General features: G+C 42.8%; 1 protein-coding gene and 1 pseudogene across 1 annotated transcript; one reads left to right on the top strand and one right to left on the bottom strand.

Moving 5' to 3' along the window:
• Positions 1-1451: 1451 nt before the first annotated feature.
• LOC106578563 (serine/threonine-protein kinase H1) lies at positions 1452-21977 on the top strand. Its single transcript, XM_014157548.2, has 4 exons — positions 1452-2013; positions 2282-2381; positions 2586-3380; positions 18868-21977. The coding sequence occupies exons 1-4, from the start codon at positions 1730-1732 to the stop codon at positions 19318-19320; spliced, it is 1632 nt and encodes a 543-aa protein (XP_014013023.1). The 5' UTR covers positions 1452-1729; the 3' UTR covers positions 19321-21977.
• The window catches only part of LOC106578568 (integrin beta-1-like), a 15452-nt pseudogene continuing 13474 nt past the window's right edge, over positions 21505-23482 (bottom strand).

Below are 23482 nucleotides of genomic sequence, written 5' to 3'. Positions count from 1 at the left end.
CTGAATCTCACTGGAGAAAGCATCCGAGTGAGCAAAACAGCACCCTCTGTCTCTGTATGTGTAGCCCATCTATCTGAAGCTGTCTGGTCATGAAGAGTATGACATTGTTGCCGCCCGTAGCGTTGAATGGAAGGGAAGCCAGTGAGCATTTGGACTCCCTTGATAAAAAATAGTATACTAGCCAATCAGCGTTGAGCTAAACTGAGTGAGCGCAACTGTGAATGGTGCTGGTGCACCAACAAAAAAAGTGTCAAGGGAAGTCAGTTTGGATTTGGCTTCACTCCTATCACAGAGAAATATGTAATTGACAGAAACAACTTGAATTGCTGTATCTGGTTGTGTTGTTGGCCTGTGGTGGCTAGCTAGCTAGCTAAAATTGTCCCTTTCCTAAATTAGCCAGGGATGGGGATAGGGATTTGGAGTTGTGGTTTTACTTAATTCGCCTTACTGTCCAATGATTATAATGGCGATTCTGATCCAACCATAAAATACATTGTGCCCCTGGAATGACAGGATGGAAGTTCAATATGTAGCTAGATGTAAAAGGTTAACTAGCTAACATTTCCCATGAAAGGAAGCTAGACTAGCTAGAAAGCATTTTAGCCAGGTAGCCTAGGACAACAAAATAAAAGCATGTACTGTATGACAGTCATATAGAATTTGTCAACATGAAAGAGAGGAGGATGGCATTGGCATTTCTAGGGTGAATCAACATGTTTTTACTACTTGCATGAACGTACGCACGCACGCACACACGCACGCACACACACACACACACACACACACAATCAGAACCATGGACAGCCACATCATATTTAGTTTATGTTGATTGGACTAAATTGCAGTTACTCTCTGTGGTTCTAAATCAATAGTTGTTTAGCAGTCCGAAAATGTCAGAAACATTAACTTGCTAGACCATAATGTAAGCCATGTAACTCTTTGTTACATGCAAAATGCTTTGTGGACTTCACGGGACAGAGGCTGCTCTCCGGTTTTGTGATGAAACAAAGGTGTGGTTGAATTTATTCTGCCACTGTGCCTTCTTATTGTCTCAGCCTTAGGTATATATCAGGGTCACAAGGCATATGAACTAACAGGTTATAGAGAGAACAACTCAATTACACATAGGTTGTAATATGGCATTTTTTTCTGGCTTTGCTTCCCCAGTCATATTGCCCACGAACCGCTACTGCAGACAGACACCACACACTGACAATTATAGAAGATGAACGCTATAATAGGCCTATGGTAGGTTACTCTGTCATCAACCAGCATCACGGGCCAGGGTGGGTGGCAATACTACCAGAAATAGCCTAGTTCTAGCGGATAGCCTAGTTCTTCCGACAAACGGAGATGATTATACTTTAACGAGCTCAGTGAAAGAATGTCAAAAGCTTCAAAACAACTCATACCGACGTGTTATGTTTGGCAACTGACTGATGTGGAAGAGCATCCGCACCTTATGCACCTGCGTGACAGAATGGCGAGAAAATCCTTTTCAGTGAATCCATCCATTCACACATTCTAAGCGTTGCCTTCACCTGCTCACTCACTCTTCTAGACGTCTCTTCACCAATTTAGCCGTTTGTCTGTATTATAGTATAGGTTAAAGTTGACGTTGCTGCTGATTGAGTCTGATAAGATTGTGTACGTTTTTCTTAGCGCACGCAATTACGCAAGCAGCAACTGTCACTTTTCTCTTCATGCCTTCTTTAGTTGCGCTTTGGTAATGGGCTGCGGAAGCAGCAAGGTGCTGCCCGAAAGCTCGGTTAAAAACGGTTACGTGAGCTTCGTGAAGTCGGTAGTGGGCTACAGTCACAAAAGAAAAGGGTTAGATGATGAGCTACAGAATTATAAAGGGACGCAGAAAGACTTTTGGAGTGTTGTTCAGAGCAGTGGAGGTACGGGCACACAGGCGCTGTCACGCATTCTACTGCCGACGGGCCAGGATGGGCAGAGGCACAACAAAGTGGCCAAGTACAAGGCGAAGTTTGATCCCAGAGTCACAGCAAGGTAATTGTATAAAAATCGTTAACGTTTGAAGATCAGTAGTAGCAATATAAATCAGTGCCAATTCATTGTAGGTACTTAGGCTAATTAATTTGCTAATGTTGTTGATGATGATGGTGATGATGACGACTCCATATTATTTGATATTTCATATTTATCTCCCATAGAAGACCTCACCTCACTAGAGTTGAATAGAGTAGAACAGAAAGAACACTATTCTACTTCCCACTCACCCTTTTCTCTTCTCCTCCCTCCTGCCCTCTCTGTCCAGGTATGATATCAAGGCCCTGATTGGTAGGGGGAGCTTCAGCCGGGTGGTACGCGTCGAGCACCGAGCCACCCGCCAACCCTTCGCCATCAAGATGATGGAGGTCTGTAACTTATTTCTTCCAGTAGACCTAGGGAAGAGGTAGGGGGACAGCGAATGTTCATGGCGGGAGAAACAGAAAGAGAAGGAAGTGTGAAACATTAGTAAGGGCATTTACACCAACAAATTAAAAGTGCAGTAATGTCAGTTGTCAAACTATTCAGGATTGTGTGTCATTTTATAAAATGAAATTCAACACCTGTTGCAGGTGGAGGCCAGGGAAGGGCGAGAGGTGTGTGACTCGGAGCTGGGGGTGCTACGCAGGGTCAGCCACCTCAATGTGGTGCAGCTGGTGGAGGTGTTCCAGTCGCCCCAGAGGGTCTACATGGTTCTGGAACTGGCCACAGGTGGGGAGCTGTTCGACCGTGTCATCGCTAAGGGCCACTTCACCGAGCGTGATGCCACCAGAGCCCTGCAGATGACATTAGCCGGGGTGGGGTATCTTCATTCTCTGGGCATCACACACAGGGACCTGAAACCTGAGAATCTGTTGTACTACCACCCTGGAGCCGACTCACGCCTGCTGGTGACTGACTTTGGGCTGGCCAGCTTTGGGAACAGGGACCCTGGAGGGGGTAAGGATGGAGGTGGAGATGGAGTGGGCAGTGGAAGTGGAGATGGGGGCTGTGGAGTTGGAGATAATGGAGTTGGAAGAGGCAGTGGAAGGGGTGGAAGTCTATGTGGAGTTACAGGTGGTAAGGTAGCAAATAGGGATGGTAAGGGCAGCTGTGATAGAAGGGATGGAAAAGGCAGTGGAAGAGATGGAAGAGGGGATGGAGGAGGTGGCGGTAGAAGAGACTGGTCCATGACGACCACTTGTGGGACGCCAGAGTACATGGCCCCAGAGGTGGTCTTGAGGATGCCCTACTCCTGCCAGGTGGACATGTGGGCCCTGGGGGTCATAGCCTACATCCTACTCAGTGGTTCCATGCCCTTCGAGGACGACAGCCGGCCCAGACTCTACAGAGCCATCCTCAGGGGAAGGTACAGCTTCCACGGAGAGGTGAGTTGTTGTTGAGTTCCATCATGCATTTCTTAAAGGGGCAATCTGGGATTCAAACAACAACAAAGCTTTCACCGCACTGCTTTTTGGTAAACAGCAGAGGGATGGGGCTGGAGCAATGTAACCACTCTCAATTCATAGACTGAGTTATCGGTGCAAGGACAGACCATCCGTGATATCCAAATCCTAGATTCCCATCTTCAAATGTTTTTTTACTTTGAATGATCCATCTGTCCTTTTGGTTGTTTGGCTATGTAGTCCCACCGTGCACAGCAGGCCAATGATCTCAGTGAAGTCCTTCTACATCCACTGCCTGCCAGGCATTCACACACTTTCAAACACTGTCTTTCACTCATGCAGAAGACACACACACACACTGTCACACACTCTCACACAATTTCTCTCAACAAGGAAACATAAACACACACACACACACACACAGTTACACACATCATATCCTCAGCATTATTTCACCAGATAATTTCTAATAGTCTGAATCACTGAACTGAATGTCTCACTGAACATCTCAGAACCATCATGTGAAGTTTTTCTCCATTGATCCCCTTCAGCAGATCAGCATGGTAACACACTTGAATGGATACGTATGTTTGTTGTGGTGTCTCCATTTGATTTAGCTCTTTGTAAACGCTCAGAGGGTAAATAGGGCCTTGTTGTTCATGTCCCCTCTGCTCCTTTCTGCTCCGTGCTGTAACTGAACTGGATATTTTAACAGTTCTGTTAGAGCACTCTCTCTCTCTCTCACACACACACACACACACACACACACAAGCTCAGTCTCTGTGGTGGTGTGTTTGTGGGGAGGTTTGGGTCCGTTCTTTCACGCTGATTACACCCCAGTCTGGGATTATTCAGTGGGCTTTAAAGCATGGCCCCATTCTGTTGTATGCAGCAGCTTGACATTTCAGTCTGCTCTATTATTCCAATGTTTACTGCTGCTACACTGACCAGACAGACCACCAAAGGAATAATGGATATGGCTGAAACCCTGGGTGGGATTTACAAAAAACATATTTCATATATTTATGGCTTTATAGAAATATTTCTTATGTAAAACTGAGAAAATATATTTGCGTTTCAGCTGTGTAATAACCTTGTCTGCGACGGTTACGAAATTAATAACTAGCCTACTATTTATGTCTAGGGGTCTTAGGCCTAGCTACATGGTCTGTAACCTGATTTGATGTGTGCATAAATGTCAGAAGTAAGCATGTGCGACTAGGTGTTGAATGTACACGGAACTGCCAAAGTAAAGGAAACACTTGATTAAATGAGGGAAAGAAAGAATTTTGAAAGCAGGTGCTTCCACAGAAGTGTGGTTCCTGAGTTAATTAAGCAATTAACATCCCATCATGCTTAGGGTCATGTATAACAATGCTGGGCAGGCCATTATTTTGGCTACCATGGCTATGCCCCCATAGGATGACAGTGCCCCCATCCACAGGGCACAGAGTATGTGAGCGGGGTTGAGCAGTCGGAAATCCCGCTCATCTCTCATGGAGTGGTGCTTGCGCACGTCCTTTCCAACCGTTCCGCTAAAAAACGGTGATCCTTGCTCAAAAGGAAAAAAACTGCCTCTCCAAATTCACTCCATTCATTAAAATCACAATTTATCCAACAGCCATCGATTTTTGTGACTACCTGGACCTACCATTTGGGTTTGAAGCATTGAAACCAAACCATATGATTTGAATGAAAAGTATTTTAATAAACAACAGGAAACTTTAAGAAGCATTCATCATTTTAAATAGGCTATGTGTCGTATTAAACAACATATAAACACTCTAAATAGGTCAGGAGCCAGACAGGTAGCCTAAGAAGGATGAAAATGAATTATTTAGGCTATATTATTTCAATTATGTCAAGGCTGGCAGGGACATTAACCACTCAGCATTTAAACAACATTTCGTTTTATTAAATCATTCTATCTATAAATTGCACATTTCGGCTGTGACTTAATTAGAATTAAATACAAATGAAACGAAAAATGCCTTATTAAGCTACATCTACAGTGCCTTTGAATTCATTTTTAGAAACATGAGTTTGGCCAGAGTCTGTGGCTTCAGGCTCATGCGATGGTGCCATATGCCATGGCTGACTCAGCCACCAGATCACAACCCAGTTGAACACTTATGGGAGATTCTACAGCGGGGCCTGACAGTTTTCCACCACCTTCAACAAAACACCAAATTAGAGTTCTATGAAGTTGTAGAATCTATGCCAAGGTGCATTGAATCTGTTCTGGCTCGTGGTGGCCCAACACCCTATTAAGACCTGAGTGGTGCAGCAGTTTAAGGCACTGCATCTCAGTGCAAGAGGAGTCATTACAGTCCCTGGTTCAAATCCAGGCTGAATCACTTCTGGCCATGATTGGGAGTCCCATAGGGGGCCGCACAATTGTCCCAGCGTTGGCCGGGGTAGGCTGTCATTATAAATAAGAATTTGTTCTTAACCGACTTGCCTAGTTAAATAAGACACTTTATGTAGGTGTTTCCTTTATTTTGGCAGTTACCTGTATGTACGCAGGATACAGCTACCTTACTTTAGGTTCAAGGACAGTTCCTTGACCTCTTGGTCGGCCAGTCCAAGCAGATTATTATTTGTTCAGATGGTGAAAAAAAAACAGAAATTTGATCAAATTGAAAAAGGCACACCCAAACTGAAGACAAAAACAAACAAAAGGCCTCATGGCTACCAAGCAAATAAGGCCTCATTGCCACCAAGCAAAACTAGCAGCCCTCACGGCTCTGCCAGCTGGGACATTGACTGACGAATCACCTTAATTGGCAGCACCTGTATGCAAATAAAAGCTTGGCTCAGCATCTATACCCGGTTGCTGCTGTCACCTGGGGATTGAGTATGGAAGTGAATAATGGTAGTGTGTTTGTATATGTCCTAACATTAACCTTCCCCTCCATATCATAATCCAAGCCTTATGAATTTTATTTCACATATTTATGAAATTAGGGAAATTATATATTGTATCTGTTGCATTCAACAGCTGTAGAAGCCCATCCTTATACATCACATGTTCACAGGTGTGTGCAACCAGACTGTCTGTCTCTCATAGCACCCACACACACTTACAGTACCTTGCAAAAGTATTCATCCCCTTGGCGTTTTTCCTATTTTGTTGCATTGCAACCTGTAATTTAAATAGATTTTTATTTGAATTTCATGTAATGGACATACACAAAATAGTCCAAAAAATTCTACAAAATAAAATACGGAAAGTCCAAAAAAATCAACTATAAAAACAAAAACGTGGTGCGTGCATATGTATTCAGCCCCTTTGCTATGAAGCCCCTAAATAAGATCTGGTGCAACAAATTACCTTCAGAAGTCACATAATTAGTTAGATTGCACACAGGTGGACCAGAGTCTGCAACACCACTAAGCAAGGGGCACCACCAAGCAAGTGGCACCATGAAGACCAAGGAGCTCTCCAAACAGGTCAGGGACAAAGTTGTGGAGAAGTACAGATCTGGGTTGGGTTACAAAAAAATATCACAAACTTTGAACATCCCATGGAGCACCATTAAATCCATTATTAAAAAATGGAAAGAATATGGCACCACAACAAACCTGCCAAGAGAGGGCCGCCCACCAAAACTCACGGACCAGACAAGGAGGGCATTAATCAGAGGCAACAAAGAGACCAAAGATAACCCTGAAGGAGCTGCAAAGCTTCACAGCAGAGATTGTAGTATCTGTCCATAGGATCACTTTAAGCCATACACTCCACAGTGCTGGGCTTTACGGAAGAGTGTCCAGAAAAAGCCATTGCTTAAAAAAAGAAATAAGCAAACATGTTTGGTGTTCGTCAAAAAGCATGTGGGAGACTCCACAAACATATGGAAGAAGGTACTCTGGTCAGATGAGACTAAAGTGTAGCTTTTTGGCCATCAAGAAAAATGCTATGTCTGGCACAAACCCAACACCTTTCATCACCCCGAGAACATCATCCCCACAGTGAAGCATGGTGGTGGCAGCATCATGCTGTGGAGATGTTTTTCATCGGCAGAGATTAGGAAACTGGTCAGAATTGAAGGAATGATGGATGGAGCTACAGGGAAAATCTTGAGGGAAACCTATTTCAGTCTTTGAGACTCGGACGGATGTTCACCTTCCAGCAGGACAATGACCCTAAGCATACTGCTAAAGCAACACTCGAGTGGTTTAAGGGGAAACATCTAAATGTGTTGGAATGGCCTTGTCAAAGCCCAGACCTCAGTCCAATTGAGCATATGTGTATGACTTAAAGATTGCTGTGCACCAGCGGACCCATTCAACTTGAAGGAGCTGGAGCAGTTTGGCCTTGAAGAATGGGCAAAAATCCCAGTGACTAGATGTGCCGATCTTATAGTGACAGCAAAAGGTGGTTCTACAAAGTATTGACTTTTGGGGGGTGAATAGTTATGCACGCTCAAGTTTTCAGTTTTTTTGTCTTATTTCTTGCTTGTTTCACCAAAATAATATTTAACATCTTCAAAGTGGTAGGCATGTTGTGTAAATCAAATGATACAAACCCCCCAAAATCTATTTTAATTCCAGGATGTAAGGCAACAAAATCGGAAAAATGCCAAGGAGGATGAATACTTTCGCAAGCAACTGTTCATCCATGAACACACACACACACACACACACACACACACACACACACACACACACACACACACAAATCCACACACGCGCATACTAGTGATGCGCAGGTCTGATGTTTGTTCAACCACACGCCTGCAATTGCTAATAACCCATCTGTGATAATGTGAAAATTTGAGGCCCGCACCTGACCCTACCTCGCAAATAGGCCAATAGAAAATGTGCTGTGCTGTTACAATGGTGCACCTTGTGTTGGGCACAATTAAAGGCCACTTCAAAATGTGCAGTTTTGTCACACAACACAATGCCACAGATGTTTCACTTTTTCAGGAGCGTGCAATTGGCAGGTGGACTTCAGGAATGTCCGCCAGAGTTGTTTCCAGATAATTTTGTGTTAATTTCTCTACCATAAGCCACCTCCAACATCGTTTTAGAGAATTTGGCAGTACGTACAACCTGCCTAACAACCGCAGACCATGTCATGTGTATGGGGTCATGTGGGCGAGCGGAGTCCCCCATGGTGGTGGTGGGGTTATGGTATGGGCAGGCAGGCATAAGCTACGGACAACAAACACAATTTCATTTTTTCTATGGAAATTTGGAGGCACAGAGATAGCGTGATGAAATCTTGAGGCCCACTGTCATGCCATTCATCCGCTGCCATCACCTCATGTTTCAGCATGATAATGGCCCCATGTCGCAAGGATCTGTAAACAATTCCTGAAAGGCTTGCATACTCACCAGACATGTCACCAATTGAGCATGTTTGGTGTGCTCTATATCGACATGTACAACAGTGTTTTCCAGTTCCTGCCAATATCCAGAAACTTCGTACAGCCATTGAAGAGAAGTGGGACAATATTCCACAGGCCACAATCAACAGCCTGATCAACTCTATGCGAAAGAGATGTGTCGCGCTGCATGAGGCAAATGGTGGTCACACCAGATACTTACTGGTTTTCTGATCCACGCCCCAACTTTTTTTAAGGTATCTGTGACCAACAGATGCATATCTGTATTCCCAGTCATGTGAAATCCATAGATGAATGGGCCTAATGAATTTATTTCAATTGACTGATTTACTTATATGAACTGTAACTAAGTAGAATCATTGAAATTGTTGCATATTGCATTTATATTTTTTGTTCAATATAGTTGACATCAGTAAAGTTCTCTTTCATCTCTGCTTCTCTCGCTCAACAGACATTTAGGGACCGGGGAGAAAATGCAATAACTTAAAAAAATGGGAAAGAATTCTCATGCAAAATGTTCAAATGATATCAGTTTGGCCGGTTTTAAGGAAATTGAAAGCAGTGGAAAATACCCAACATGTTTCTGATAAGATTTCAGTTAGGCTTGGATGCATATTTTGGGATCCTGAGTGGCGCAGCGGTCTAAGTCGTCACTACATACCCGGGTTCGATCACTGGCTCTATCCCAACCGGCCGTGATCAGGAGTCCCATAGGGCGGTGCACAATTGGCCCAGCATCGTCCGGGTTAGGGGAGGGTTTGGCCTGGGTAGGCCGTCATTGTAAATAAAAATGTGTTCTTAACTAACTTGCCTAGTTAAATAAAGGTTAAATAAAAAATAAATACAAATATTTTATATGGTTGAAATACTATCAGCTTTTATGAATCTGATAGACATAGCACCTTTACAGACAGTCCCTAACCACGCATTCATTCTCTCAAGATGCTGAAAGAAAGAAATCATATTTCTCCACTCCTGTTCCCGAGTCAAAATGTACATTTGGTGTCTCATTTTACTGCAAGATATGCTTAATTCTGCAGGAGTTTGTATTATATTGGTTATGTGAGAGGTTATAGACCTACACGCAGTGTCCAGATTTCAGTTAGGCTTTTATCAATTTAACCCAGGCTACAGTTCCCTTGACTTGCCATATTTGAAGTCCCCGTCTTGTGACTCTCGAATGTGTATAGCGCCTCACAATAATCACACTGCTATAATCCTCTTTTACCACTTCACAAAATCATTCCCAAACATTACTTTTATGGCCCTCCCTTCTCTTTATTTTAAACTCTCCTTTTCTCTTATTGAATTCAACTTCGACGTTGTTCTTTTTGCCACAGTGGATTGCCGTTAACTTTTTCTGGCCAAGTTCCCAAAAGCATTTGGCCATTGGCGAGTATTTGGTGCATACAGTTAGGCCATAAAGCTTTGGCTTACATACTCCACTCAAAGCGTTTAATGAGCCCTACAGTACAGTAAATTGTGAGGAGCCAGCCAGAGATGGAGAGAAGGAGAGAGATAGGAAGATAGAGAGGGAGACAGTGAAAGAGAGAGAAATGGAGACAGAGCGAGAAAGAGAATGGGAGAGAGACAGAGCGAGAGAAAAAGACAAAGAGAGAGAAGGAGAGCGACAGAGAGGAGAGTGAAAGAGTGGGGGAGGAAATGGTGGAGGAATGACAGCCCAGGTGTCATCCAAACTTCTTCCATTTAAGAATGATGGAGGCCACTGTGTTCTTGGGGACCTTCAATGCTGCAGAAATGTTTTGGTACCCTTCCCCAGTTATGTGCCTCGACACAATCCTGTCTCGGAGCTCTACGGACAATTCCTTTGACCTCATGGCTTGGTTTTTGCTCTGACATGCACTGTCAACTGTGGGACCTTATATAGACAGGTGTGTGCCTTTCCAAATCATGTCCAATCAATTGAATTTACCACAGGTGGACTCCAATCAAGTAGTAGAACCATCTCAAGGATGATCAATGGAAACAGGATGCACCTGAGCTAAATTTTGAGTCTCATAGCAAAGGGTCTGAATACTTATGTAAATAAGGTGTTTGCTAAAAATTTGCTAAAAATTCTAAAAACCTGTTTTTGCTTTGTCGTTATGGGGTATTGTGTGTAGACTGATGATAATTTTTTTTATTTAATCAATTTTAGAATAAGGCTGTAACGTAACAAAATGTGGAAAAAGTCAAGGGGTCTGAATCATTTCTTAACGAACTGTATGTGCCGGTATTCATTTTGGGTGCCGGTACCTTTTATATTTAGTTGCAGTGACTCGGGAATACTTTTGAGCTAATATTCTATAGGAGGTGCAGGAACTCAAGCAGAAGAAAATTGGAGGTGCCGGTACTCAGTTCCAGTCAGCTCCAGCCCAAGTCAAGTACTGTGTTTAGGTAAAAAGACAAACAGGGTCCCGTTTGGAACATTGACAAATAGAGCATTTTTTGCTCAATCTCATTGGGTGGGCCGACACACCTGATCGAGAGCAATAATCATATTGCTTAATTCTCTGTAAAAAAATATGTTTATTTTTCTGCATATCTAAGCATACCTCTTGAGCTGTCTGTATCCTTTTGACTGGTGGCCTTTTAACCAAACTAAATATGCTTCTCTGCATCTCTGCTAAATCTGGGCAAAGGATTGAAAGGAATGTGAGTGTTGTTCAGTACATTTAGTAATTGCTTGCTTTTCTAAAGTCTACCAACCTTGCCAGCAGGCATGCCAGCTAACATAGTTAGACAAGCTAGCTACTCTAGCTTGATTGATAGCCTACAATGGCTTCTTGGTAGCTAGTTATGAGGTTAGGAGATTGGGAAACTATCTGGGCTAGCTAAAGCCAACATTATAAAATTGCTAGGTGGCTAGTAGTATTACAGAGAAACAATAACAAAAAATGTAACAAAAATGTTTTAACGGGACAAATCTGAGGGGGGGCATGTGCCCCCTATGGGCATGACGCCACGCATGCACACACACACACACACCACTTCTCATTCCCCCACTGCAGTACAGCATCACAGGTGTCACAACCCTGGCCTCAGGCTGTGTAGTAGAAACTCATGTACTGTATACCCTACTGAACTGTAGAGTTGGAGGAGGAGGGATGGGGGATAGTGGGGTGGGGAGGAAGTTGCCTCTGGGCTATTTGAGCCTTATCGCTCAACCTGTTCACCGCAAGCATGAGTTCATTGTGAACTTGCCTTAGCTTGGTGATTTTTCTGCATTTGAACAACTAATTATTGACCTAAGCATCTGCATGGTAGATTTAGCAGCAAGAGCTATGCATGATTCTAATAGTTAGCCCAGTCTGCCACCTAGTGAGGGGACTGTGAATGAACTCAACCGTCCATAGAGAAAAACGATCTCCTCTTTATATTCCACTTGAGTCATGACATTTAAATGTGTTTACCACCTGGATTTGATATTTAGACTTTGAATGGTCATTTATGTTTGGTATTACAATATACATGCAGGACAGTTATTTGGTTGATTTAAAACACCCGGCTACATTCTTCCATTGGCCTTAATAGCTGTGCTATTATAGTGGTATATACTGTATGTACTAATGTTATATAAGGTCGTCTTTGTTGCTATGGAAAATCCCTGCTTGGGTTCCACTTCCCATAACAGCAGCTAATAAATCTTTAGCAGTGACTGTCTGAGAGGCCTGCGTGCAGTTTTACATTATTCAGAGTGCATTATCCACACAATCACGTTAGAGCTGTAATCTAAGCCTCTAGCGTTTTCTTTATTTGTTGTAATTATATGTTTGTCAGGTGAGGATGGATCCTGGCGCTAACAGAGCCGGAGCGAAGCGAGTCACTGACGCCTCACATCTTCCTGTCTCTCTAACAGCATGTTGCTCAATAAACCAGGCCCTGTAGTGTTTTCTCTACTAAGGTTACATCCCCAAATGGCACTCTATTCCCTACATAGTGCACTACTTCTGACCAGGGCCCTATAAGTAGTGAACTATGTAGGCAGGGAATAGGGTGCCATTTGGGACGTAGTGTTATTCTCCTTCTTCCTCTGCCCAATACCTTTCCCTTTCTCTCCTAATCTGACTTTCTCCTCAGCAATGATATATGGTTCAGGCTCTTGTCCCTTTCCACCAAACCTAATAAAGCCACTGTTTTTTTATGTGAAAAATGTACAAAATAAAACAAGAAAATATACTTGTATTTCAAGTCGTTGGTGCACTACCACAGACAACAGAGTTGCCACAACTCTTCTCTCTTCTCCAGTGTATTGATATAGAAGAATACTTGGGGAAAATATGAAGATCCTTCATATTATTGTAGTGGGGGCTGCAGGGGGGAGGACGGTTCATAAGGACAGCCGTGATTGGGAGTCCCATAGGGCGGTGCACAATTGGCCCAGCGTCGTCGGGTTAGGGTTTGGCCGGGGCAGGCCATCATTGTAAATAACAATTTGTTCTTAAAAACCTCTTCAGCGTCTCATCCCGTCAGCGGGATCAAAATCCAGCGAAAAATCATATCGCCAATTAGCATAAAAAAAGTATTAATTTTTCAAAAAAATTTATAGATACACCTCTCCTGAATCGACCCATGTCGTCCGATTTCAAAAAGGTTTAACAGGAAAAGCAAATCATTAGATTATGTTAGAGGAGTCCATCGTAAAATGCAGCAACATAGCAATTTTCCGACCAACCACATGCATCACAAATAACCAAAAAACAGCTAAATGCAGCACTAACCTTTTACAAACTTCATCAGATGACACACCTAGGACATCATGTTACACAATGCATGCATTCTTTTGTTCAATAAAGTTCATATTTATATATGAAAACAGCATTTTACATCGGTGCGTAACGTTGACTAACTATTTTCCCGTCAAATGCATCCAGGGAAACAGGGCTACATTTTACTGAATTACTATTCGAAAACATGTTTAAAATGTAATATTGTCATTCTAAGATTTATAGATGAATATCTCTTGAAGGCACCTGTCATACTAGATTTAAAAATAACTTTACTGGGTAATCACACTTAGCGATAAAAGGGGATGCGATACTCAGAAACTGACCTAGTAAATACAGCTCGGCGCCATCTTGGAACAACCGCATTTCACATCTAATGTTGTATAATATTGTCAATAATCCATTACCTTTAGTTGTCTTCATCAGAAAGCACTTCCAGGAATCCCAGGTCCACAACAGATGTATTTTCGGTCGAAAAAGTCCATCGTTTATGTTCAATTAGCTTGCTGATGTTAGTGCGTCCGAAGGGCATATCCAACTAATCTGCCTTGCGCGCCACAGTGGTTTCGAAATAGTACTTTTTTTCACATTTAGGTTCGTTCAAACATGTCAAACGTTGTATAACATAAATCTTCAGGGCCTGTAACACCAAGAGAGCCAATAAGATTCGAGGGGGATGATTTCATTGTGTTTCAAACCGTTTCCAAAGGTGGGGGTAGACATGGCCGCGGCGTCATAATGGTGATGGCCCTCCCGCTGTGACCAATTTCCAACGCGTCTCATTCACTGAGTTTCGACTGTTGAAGGCTCAAACCACTTTGTAAAGACTGGCGACATCTTGTGGAAGCAATAGGAAGTGCTCACTAAACGATATCTCACGGTGTGAATTTTAGGCGATGACGTGAAGTTGAGTCCACAATTCAGAATTCCACTTCCTGGTTCAATCGGTCTCGGGGTTTTGACTGCCATTTGAGTTCTGTTATACTCACAGACAACATTCAAACAGTTTTAGAAACTTTAGGGTGTTTTCTATCCATATATAATAAGTATATGCATGTCCTAGCTTCTGAGTTTGATTAGTAGGCCGTTGAAAATGGGAACGAATTTCTTTCAAAATGCGCTTTGGCGCCCCCTATCCTAGGATATCCTCAAGACCTCTGACTTGCCTAGTAAAATAAAATCTATTTTAATTCCAGGTTGTAAGGCAACAAAATAGGAAAAATGCCAAGGGGGGTGAATACTTACGCAAGACACTGTATGCTTGTAGTCGCTAAGGACTGGGGAGTTTTTCAGTATAAAAAATAAACAGAATGGAGGCAAAATCTTGGTTCAGTCTGCTTTCCACCAGACACTGCGAAATTAATTCACATTTCAGCAGGACAATAACTTAAAACACAAGACCAAATCTACCCTGGAGTTGCTTACCAAGAAGACAGTGAATGTCCCTGAGTGGCCGAGTTACAGTTTTGACTTAAATCTATCTGAAAATGGTTTTCTAGCAATTATCAACAACCAATATGACAGAGCTTGAAGTATTTTGAAAATAATAAATGGCCAAATGTTGCACTATCCAGGTGTGGAAAGCTCTTAGAGACATAACCAGAAACACTCACAGCTGTAATTGCTGCCAAAGATGCTTCTACAAATTATTGACTCGGGGGTGTGAATACTTATGTAAATTAGATATTGTGCAAAAATGTATAAAAACATGTTTTCACTTTGTCATTATGGGGTATTGTGTGTAGATGAGTGATCGAGAAAAATCTATGTAATCAATTTTAAATTCAGGCTGTAACACAACAAAATGTGTAATAAGTCAAGGGGTATGAATACTTTCTGAAGGCACTGTAAGCAATCATCAGCCAGAACATTATGATTCTGAAGGACAGACAAACACTGGTATGTGGTTGAGGAGCTCAATCAAATACTGCTTCTCTCAGGTGTGAAATAACACAATGAAGGGAGTCTGTGAGGAGCATGTTTATGGTGCTTTGTGTGCAGTACTTTCTGCTCAGTTACAGACAGACAGTTGACTTCTCCCTCTCTCTTCATCTCTCTCAGCTCTCTCTAGTGTAGTACACTGTGTCTATGAGTGAGACCTGCTTCTCTTTAAATTCCTCTCCCTGGCAACAGTTTTGCAATTGTCAATTTCATGGTTGATTAATTGTCATTACTGGGTGAGAGACACAAAAGGAGAAATGCATTTCTGGATTAAAATGGAGAGGAGCAAGACCTTCCCCGAAGAGAGAGGTTTATCTGCTTTTGCGAGGTTGAATTAAGAATAAGAGAGAAATATTCATTCATCCACTGTTTTCCTTGGGTTGCTTTTGTAGCCCTTATTGTACAGAAGAACATTTTAAAGTGAGATGTTTGATATATGTTGATTAAAGGTATCATGCTCTACTTAGCAGTAAAGTGAGAAAAGCTTAACATGCATTGCATTGTGCATTGACAGTAATAATACAAGTAAATGGCACTTAGCCTGAGGTAACAAATGATTACACTACTACAAATAATCAAAGCCTCAAAATGATTTATAGAGAGAGCTTAGTGGAAAGGAAATTAGTCATTATTTTTAGTAATTATTTTGGGGTTTATGACATTATATACAGTAGTGAGGCTATAAAGGTAGCGAGGCTACATACAGACACCGGTTAGTCTGGCTGATTGAGGTAGTATGTACATGTAGATATGGTTAAAGTGACTATGCATATATGATGAACAGAGAGTAGCAGTAGCGTAAAAGAGGGGTTGGTGGGTGGCGGGACACAATGCAGATAGCCCGGTTAGCCAATGTGCGGGAGCACTGGTTGGTCGGCCCAATTGAGGTAGTATGTACATGAATGTATAGTTAAAGTGACTATGCATATATGGTAAACAGAGAGTAGCAGCAGCGTAAAAAGAGGGTTTGTGGGGGGTTGGGGGGGACACACAATGCAAATAGTCCGGGTAGCCATATGATTACCTGTTCAGGAGTCTTATGGCTTGGGGGTAAAACCTTTTTGTCCTAGACTTGGCACTCCGGTACCGCTTGCCATGCGGTAGTAGAGAGAACAGTCTATGACTAGGGTGGCTGGGGTCTTTGACAATTTTTAGGGCCTTCCTCTGACACCGCCTGGTGTAGAGGTCCTGGATAGCAGGCAGCTTAGCCCCAGTGATGTACTGGGCCGTACGCACTACCCTCTGTAGTGCCTTGCGGTCGGAGGCCGAGCAATTGCCGTACCAGGCAGTGATACAACCAGTCAGGATGCTCTCGATGTTGCAGCTGTAGAACCTTTTCAGGATCTCAGGACCCATGCCAAATCTTTTTAGTTTCCTGAGGGGGAATAGGCCTTAATGATGGACTGTCGTTAATGATGCTGATGATGGACTGTCATTTCTCTTTGCTTATTTGAGCTGTTCTTGCCATAATATGGACTTGGTCTTTTACCAAATATGGTCTTCTGTATACCACCCCTACCTTGTCACAACACAACTGATTGGCTCAAATGCATTAAGGAAAGAAATTCCACAAATTAACTTTTAACAAGGCACACCTGTTAATTGAAATGCATTCCAGGTGACTACCTCATGAAGCTGGTTGAGAGAATGCCAAGAGTGTGCAAAGCTGTCATCAAGGCAAAGGGTAGCTACTTTGAAGAATCTCAAATGTCAAATATATTTTGATTTGTTGAACGCTTTTTTGCTTACTACATGATTTCATATGTGATATTTCATTGTTTTGATGTCTTCACTATTATTCTATAATGTAGAAAATAGTACAAAAAAAAACAACCTTGAATGAGTAGGTGTGTCCAAACTTTTGACTGGTACTGTATGTATGATTAATATTGATTTCACCTGTCACTGTTGTCAAGCCGATGCTAAGCATGCTATACTTTAATACCAAAACAATTGCATTATTGCCAGCTGCACCTGTGAATGTGGAGAGGTGACACAAAGGTCACTAAGTCACAGTGCACTTCAGGCTTTTTTAGCACAATTTGGGTTACAGTTAAGAACAACTTGTTTATGAGGATCATTGTCTCTATGACAGAATGCCAAAAGGATTAGGATTTATTCAATGGATTATATATTCTTTATTGAAAAGACACTGCATGTTGATGACGGTCTATTCATGAGTGTCATTTTACTCATTACAAAGGGGAATAATTTGATATTTGAATTAACAATGAACTGAAAGACCCCATAGATGTGATGTGAAGCAGGGTTGTTTTGTGAAGCTAGTGTAAATAAAATAATTATCCTAGGACCCATTCCCACATAGACCTAAATCCAGTTCCGTCATATTCAGGTTTCAAAGTAATTCAGCCAAGACCGGTTGTCACGTCCTGACCAGTAAAAGGAGTTATTTGTTATTGTAGTTTGGTCAGGGCATGGCAGGGGGTGTTTGTTTTGTGTGTTTCGGGGTTTTTGGTGTATGTTCTATGTTTTCTATTTCTATGTGGGTTTTCTAGTTTTTCTATTTCTATGTTAGTTTTGGGAACGACCTCCAATTAGAAGCAGCTGGTTGTCGTTGCTTCTAATTGGAGGCCATATTTAAGTGGGTTTATTTTCTCTTGTGTTTGTGGGTAGTTGTTTTTCGTTTAGTTCTTGTGTTAGTTGACGTTGGTTTATTTTGTTTAAGTGTTCACTTATATAAATAAAAGAAGATGAGCACGATACCTGCTGCGCTTTGGTCCACTTTCTACGATGCACCTGACACCGGTCCATTTAGCCAGTGACATTTAGCTGTGCTTTGTATTTCATCCTGACTGTTGGGCAGCAGAGGTCAGGGAACACACTCGTAGAGGCCTATTTAATCAAATCTTGGTCTGTGTGTCCCATATGTAGTGCACTACAAAGGGAATAAGGTGCGGTTTGGGATGTATACCTGGAAGTTGGTGTCAATTTTGATTGAACAGGACTTTGAATACATCCTGTCATCTTCCAATCTAGTATATAGATACTAGATTCACCGAATCAAGGGGCTGTTACACATTAAGGGTATCTAGGGAATAGTGAGAATGGACTCTGCTATTTTAGAAATGCAGTATAATAGACCATCTGGTATTGGTATTTTATTAGGATCCCCATTAGCTGTTGCGAAAGCAGCAGCTACTCTTCCTGGGGTCCACACATGAAACATGACATAATACAGAACATTAATAGACAAGAACAGCTCAAGGACAGAACTACATCAATTTATGTGAGCAGTGGAGTCTAAAGTAAATTAGTTGAGGTAAGTCCTACTTACAATAATAAGGGCATTAGGACAGATAGCTAATTATTATGAAAGTTGACCTTTCATTTCTAATCTTTATAATAGGTCTAAGTCTGTACTGTAAGTCGTATTACTGTATACATAGTGTGAATGATTACCTCTCTCCTCTCCTCTTCCCATCATAGCCCTGGCCCTCTGTTTCCAACCTGGCTAAGGACTTCATCGAGCGCCTCCTAGGGGTGGACCCTTCATCTCGCCTCACCGCCATCCAGGCCCTCCGCCACCCCTGGGTGGTCACTATGTCAGCAAGCTCCTCGTCCATGACCAACCTGCATCGCTCCATCTCCCAGAACCTCCGGCGGCGGGCGTCTCAGGCCTCCGTACCCTCCTCCTCGTCATCCTCCCGATGCCCCAGCAGCACAGGCTCTGGGGCCAGCCACAGTCGATTTACACATCAGTGGGAGAAAGATCTGCTGGAGAAGAAGCAAACCCAGAGACCCACCACCCAGAACCAGAGACGACAGCCAGGGAACCAGGTTACGACCCAGTCTCTAAGACCCACCTCCCAGCCCAACAAGCCCCCTGAGCAGGTTCAGCCAGCGGTCTCCACCACCACCACCCAGCCAGGGTCGCCCTGACAAAAACCCAGTCACAGTCAGGCTAATATCAGCAGCACAACAGCTGTTCAGGCTAAGTCTGCTGTCTTACTGCTGCAGACATCGGCGCGGCTCCCAAATGGCACCCTATTCCCTATTTAGTGCACTACTTTGACCAGTGGTGTCTGTGGGTCAGGCTGAGGCTTTAGCCTGTTCTGTTGCTGCCACTCTGTCTTAGTTAGAGACCCATGCTCAGCTATACACTCTGATTCCTCTCAGGCTACCTCAATACTTGGTTGCTCACAAACACGCCACACAGACTGAGGCTTTTCCTAAGACAGTACGATCTCCAACCCCAACATAGATTATCAGACTTTGCCTTAAAGAATAGGCAAAACATCAGATCATTTTTAAGGTGTCGTTTAAGTGAAACTCTAGTACAGGCCCTATTTTCTTTCAGGAACAAAAAGGGTTAAGTAAATAAGTATGAGTGAAACTCTGCGGGATGGGGCTTGACAGGCAGTGGTACACTACCTCTTGAAACACCCAGCTCTGTAACAATGTAATAAACCATCATCAATATTTAAATTGACTACCTGAAAACTTTATTTCAAATCCAAAACGTTCTCGGAAAAGGCTATGCAGAGAGGAAAACAAAAATAAAATCAAAGTTTGAAAGTGCATTAAAATGCAAATAGGATGGGAAGAATAATTGCTCCATTTCATCTGGCATTATCACAAATTATATTCATGATTTTTTGTGTTTTGTATTCATCTTGGTGATTCATGTTCTCAGTTGAAGATGACTTGGGGTACGTGCAAAATGGCACTCTATTCCCTATATTGTGCACTACTTTTGACCAGAGCCCTATGGTTCCTGGTCAAAAGCAGTGCACTATAAAGGGAATAGGGTGCCATTAGGGACTCAGTCTTGCTGTCTGACTTACTTGGCTAGTTTCCACTTTGGAGAGGAGAGGTGATAGTAAAACTTATAGAGGACAATGGGTCCATATCACTGATGCTGGTTCAATGATGGAGTCAGATGTAACATATAGCCTATTTGTGTGGAAAGGCCTCCCTACATCACCTCTTTACGCCAGTGAATGGTTGTAAATATAAATATGAAATCTAATCTGCCTGCCACCTGCATGTTTGTTTTCTTAGTTTCTGCATCCTTTCTCTAATTCTGACGTAAGGTGAAATAAACTGTATATTACTCCAACAAGTTAATGTAACAAAAGTTTTTAATCAAATTAACATTTTTCATCCCCATGTTTTGATGATATATAATGATCTGTATTATTTGTCCACAAGGTGAGCACCCTGTGGCATGGGTGAATGAATGCATCTCATGCAGAAATTATGAGAGGCACTAATGTGTGTTCTTCTATTGTCCCTTGGTGTTGAATTATCTTTCCCATCACAGGCTCAAGGGTCTAAGAGTGAGTAGACTTCTTGAGTTGCTTTAAGCACATCCATCATTTATACTTTGGATTGACAATAGATGTGATGGCACTCTTGTATATTGGGTTCTCACCCTGTAATGGAATAGAGGAACACTATCGGTACATATATGATCCCCAATAATTTCTCCCACCCTAATTCACAGACAGTGAAGAGACAATATAGCTAATGTACTGTATATTCTTGTGAGTCTGGTGAAACACTTTCCCTGATACGTCTGAACAGTAGCTTCCAACCCTCCATGGTGTCTACAGCCACATCAGGGCAAGCCAGACACTGAGAATAGGCCTACGTCCCAAATGACACCCTATTCTCTATATAGTGCTAGGGGGCCTGGTCAAAAGTAGTGCACTATATAGGGAATAGGGTGCCATTTGGAATGGAGCCTAGGCCTGATGTCAGAGGGCATAGCAGGGCGAGCAGGACTCGCAATTAGCCAGGTCATCCCTCCCAGTTCTTTCTGGAAGCGGGCGAACTCTCTCTGGACGTGGATGGAAGTGAGTCGTTACCAGAGCAGTACAGAGACCAAACCCAGGACCACCATGGAGCCAGACACCACTGCAGTCACCAGAACTACATCAGCACCTGACAGGCACTCTGGGAGGAAGAAAGTAAGATCAAACATTAAAGACACAACCTCCCATTTCAACAGCCTCACTTTGCCACTTTGAAGAAGCAATTGGTACAGCAGGGATTATGCAGGAATTATGACAGAGAGTGGCTTTAACGATTACTATCTTTGACAATAGAGGTTTTACTACCTCACTTTAGGGCTGCGTGAATGTGGGCAAATCTCTGTCTCTGTCTGGCCAGATACAAGTAGAGAACCAAGCACCCGTCTGTGTCCCTCTCCTTACATCTGTGGAAACCGTTGGAGGGGTGGTGGTGTTCAGAGGCAAGGGGTAGCTGACCAGGTTGCTTCCCCACCAGGGTAAGGTTCAGGTGGGCACATCTCCTCTGACACTCCCTCTCTGACAGACCCTGGTAAAAGGCCAGACACAGGATGCAATCCCTGTGGAGGGAGGAAAGTAGGATCGACCTATGATGCAAAGTTGAAAAGCACGATGGTTGACCTGACTGAGGAACTATTTCACTTCCGTTTTCTCTTTCTGTATTGCTAGGTGATTATATGTATGTTTGATGTGTCTCTCTTTAATGAATACTTGTATGTAAACATTTAACATTTTTGTCATTTAGGAGACGCTCTTATTCTGAGCGACTTACAGTTAGTGCATTCATCTTAAGATAGCTAGGTGAGATAACCAAATACCTAAGCCATAAACTAGGTTTCCATCCAACCTTTTCATGCAAGTAAAGCACATGTCGAATAAAAATGTCATGACAGGCCTGATGGAAACAGAACATTTGTCGGTAAACTTTCTAAATGTCGACAAAACAAAAAACGCTAGACTAGGTGGGTTCTTTTCGTGTCGGTAAAATTAGTTATGCGAGAAATGTCTGTGCGCAAATATTGATATAATCATCATCATAACAAAGTAAACTTGGAGTTTACGCGATGAAATGTTGTGTGGAAAGCATGCAGTTTATTAGGCTACAGATGAAATAAATGATGATGAATTTCACAGGGTGGTGTCACGCCTGCTCCCGCTCTTCCCCCCCAGGCTGCCCTGCATTACGCACTCCTGCCATCATCAATTACGCACACATGCCTTCCCTAGTCACGCGCATCAGCAATATTGGACTCACCTGGACTCATTCATCACCTGTTTATTTCCTCCCCTATATTTGTCAGTTCCCCAGCTCTGTTCCCGGCTGCTGCATTGATTGTTATTTGTCTATGTTACCTGTGTGTTACGCTGTTCCTGTCTCGTTCTATGTCCGTTCCATATTAAATGTTTGACTCCCCGTACCTGCTTTGCCTCTCCAGCGTCATCCCTTGACCAGGTGGTGAAAATGCAAGGTGCTGAGCTTGATGCTCCTTTCCAATAAATGTCCATGGTCTTATTCTGGTGATATGATTGGCTGCAGTTTGGCAAATAAAAATAATCTCGCTATTTAGTCCATAATGATCTCATCATGTAGGCTATACCCGCGCTGCATCTGCAAGCTGTTGGCTGGAGTGCGCGTGCCAATACCAGAGTGGGCACACTCGCTATGTGATGCAACAGTTTTTGGGAGAAAACCATCAGTTGAGTTGAAAATGTGATGGAACTTTTTATTCAGTACATGGGTATTGAACCACAACATTTGTATGTGCACTATGTCATCACACACACAGCCTTTTATTTCCACAAGTCAATTTGATGGAAACACATCTCTGGTGGGGAAATGCCCATATTGTTTTTTAGGAAGATTTTATAATATTCACATGAAACTCTGTCGCCAATTGGTTGGAAACCTAGCTGTTGTAAGTAACATTTTCCTCAATTAAGTAGCTATCAGAAATGTCGGTGCCAGTAGGAAAAAGTCAAGTGTAAGTGTAGAGCTCTCGTTGCAGTCAAATCCCAATGTATGCACTTGTTTTTACAAATGTCAGTTATAAATGTTCACTTGGCTGCCACTCCGTACCTGTGCACGGTGCATGCGCTAGGGCAGGTGGGGCAGAGGTCACAGGCAGGGCCCTTGGTAATGTCCGTCCTGGCAGAGACAGGCACCACAGCTCCAGACGCCCCTTCCTGTACAGGCCAGGCTGCTATGGGACAAACATCTGTCCGTGTTGAGTGGGCACTTACACGCACTGCCACTGAACCCTAGAAGACACTGGCACACACCACACACA

The sequence above is a fragment of the Salmo salar genome, chromosome ssa19 (assembly GCF_905237065.1).
Source record: "Salmo salar chromosome ssa19, Ssal_v3.1, whole genome shotgun sequence".
NCBI classification, from domain to species: domain Eukaryota; kingdom Metazoa; phylum Chordata; class Actinopteri; order Salmoniformes; family Salmonidae; genus Salmo; species Salmo salar.
The sequence above is the reverse complement of the archived record's forward strand: the minus strand, read 5'-3'. Positions and strand labels throughout refer to the sequence as shown.

Bases quoted from the DNA above. Each gene is read 5' to 3' on its own strand.
- LOC106578563 (XM_014157548.2), top strand. From the start codon at position 1,730: ATGGGCTGCGGAAGCAGCAAGGTGCTGCCCGAAAGCTCGGTTAAAAAC. The intron at 2,382-2,585 runs GTCTGTAACTTA...CACCTGTTGCAG, and splicing joins TCGCCATCAAGATGATGGAG to GTGGAGGCCAGGGAAGGGCG. The intron at 3,381-18,867 runs GTGAGTTGTTGT...TTCCCATCATAG, and splicing joins GGTACAGCTTCCACGGAGAG to CCCTGGCCCTCTGTTTCCAA.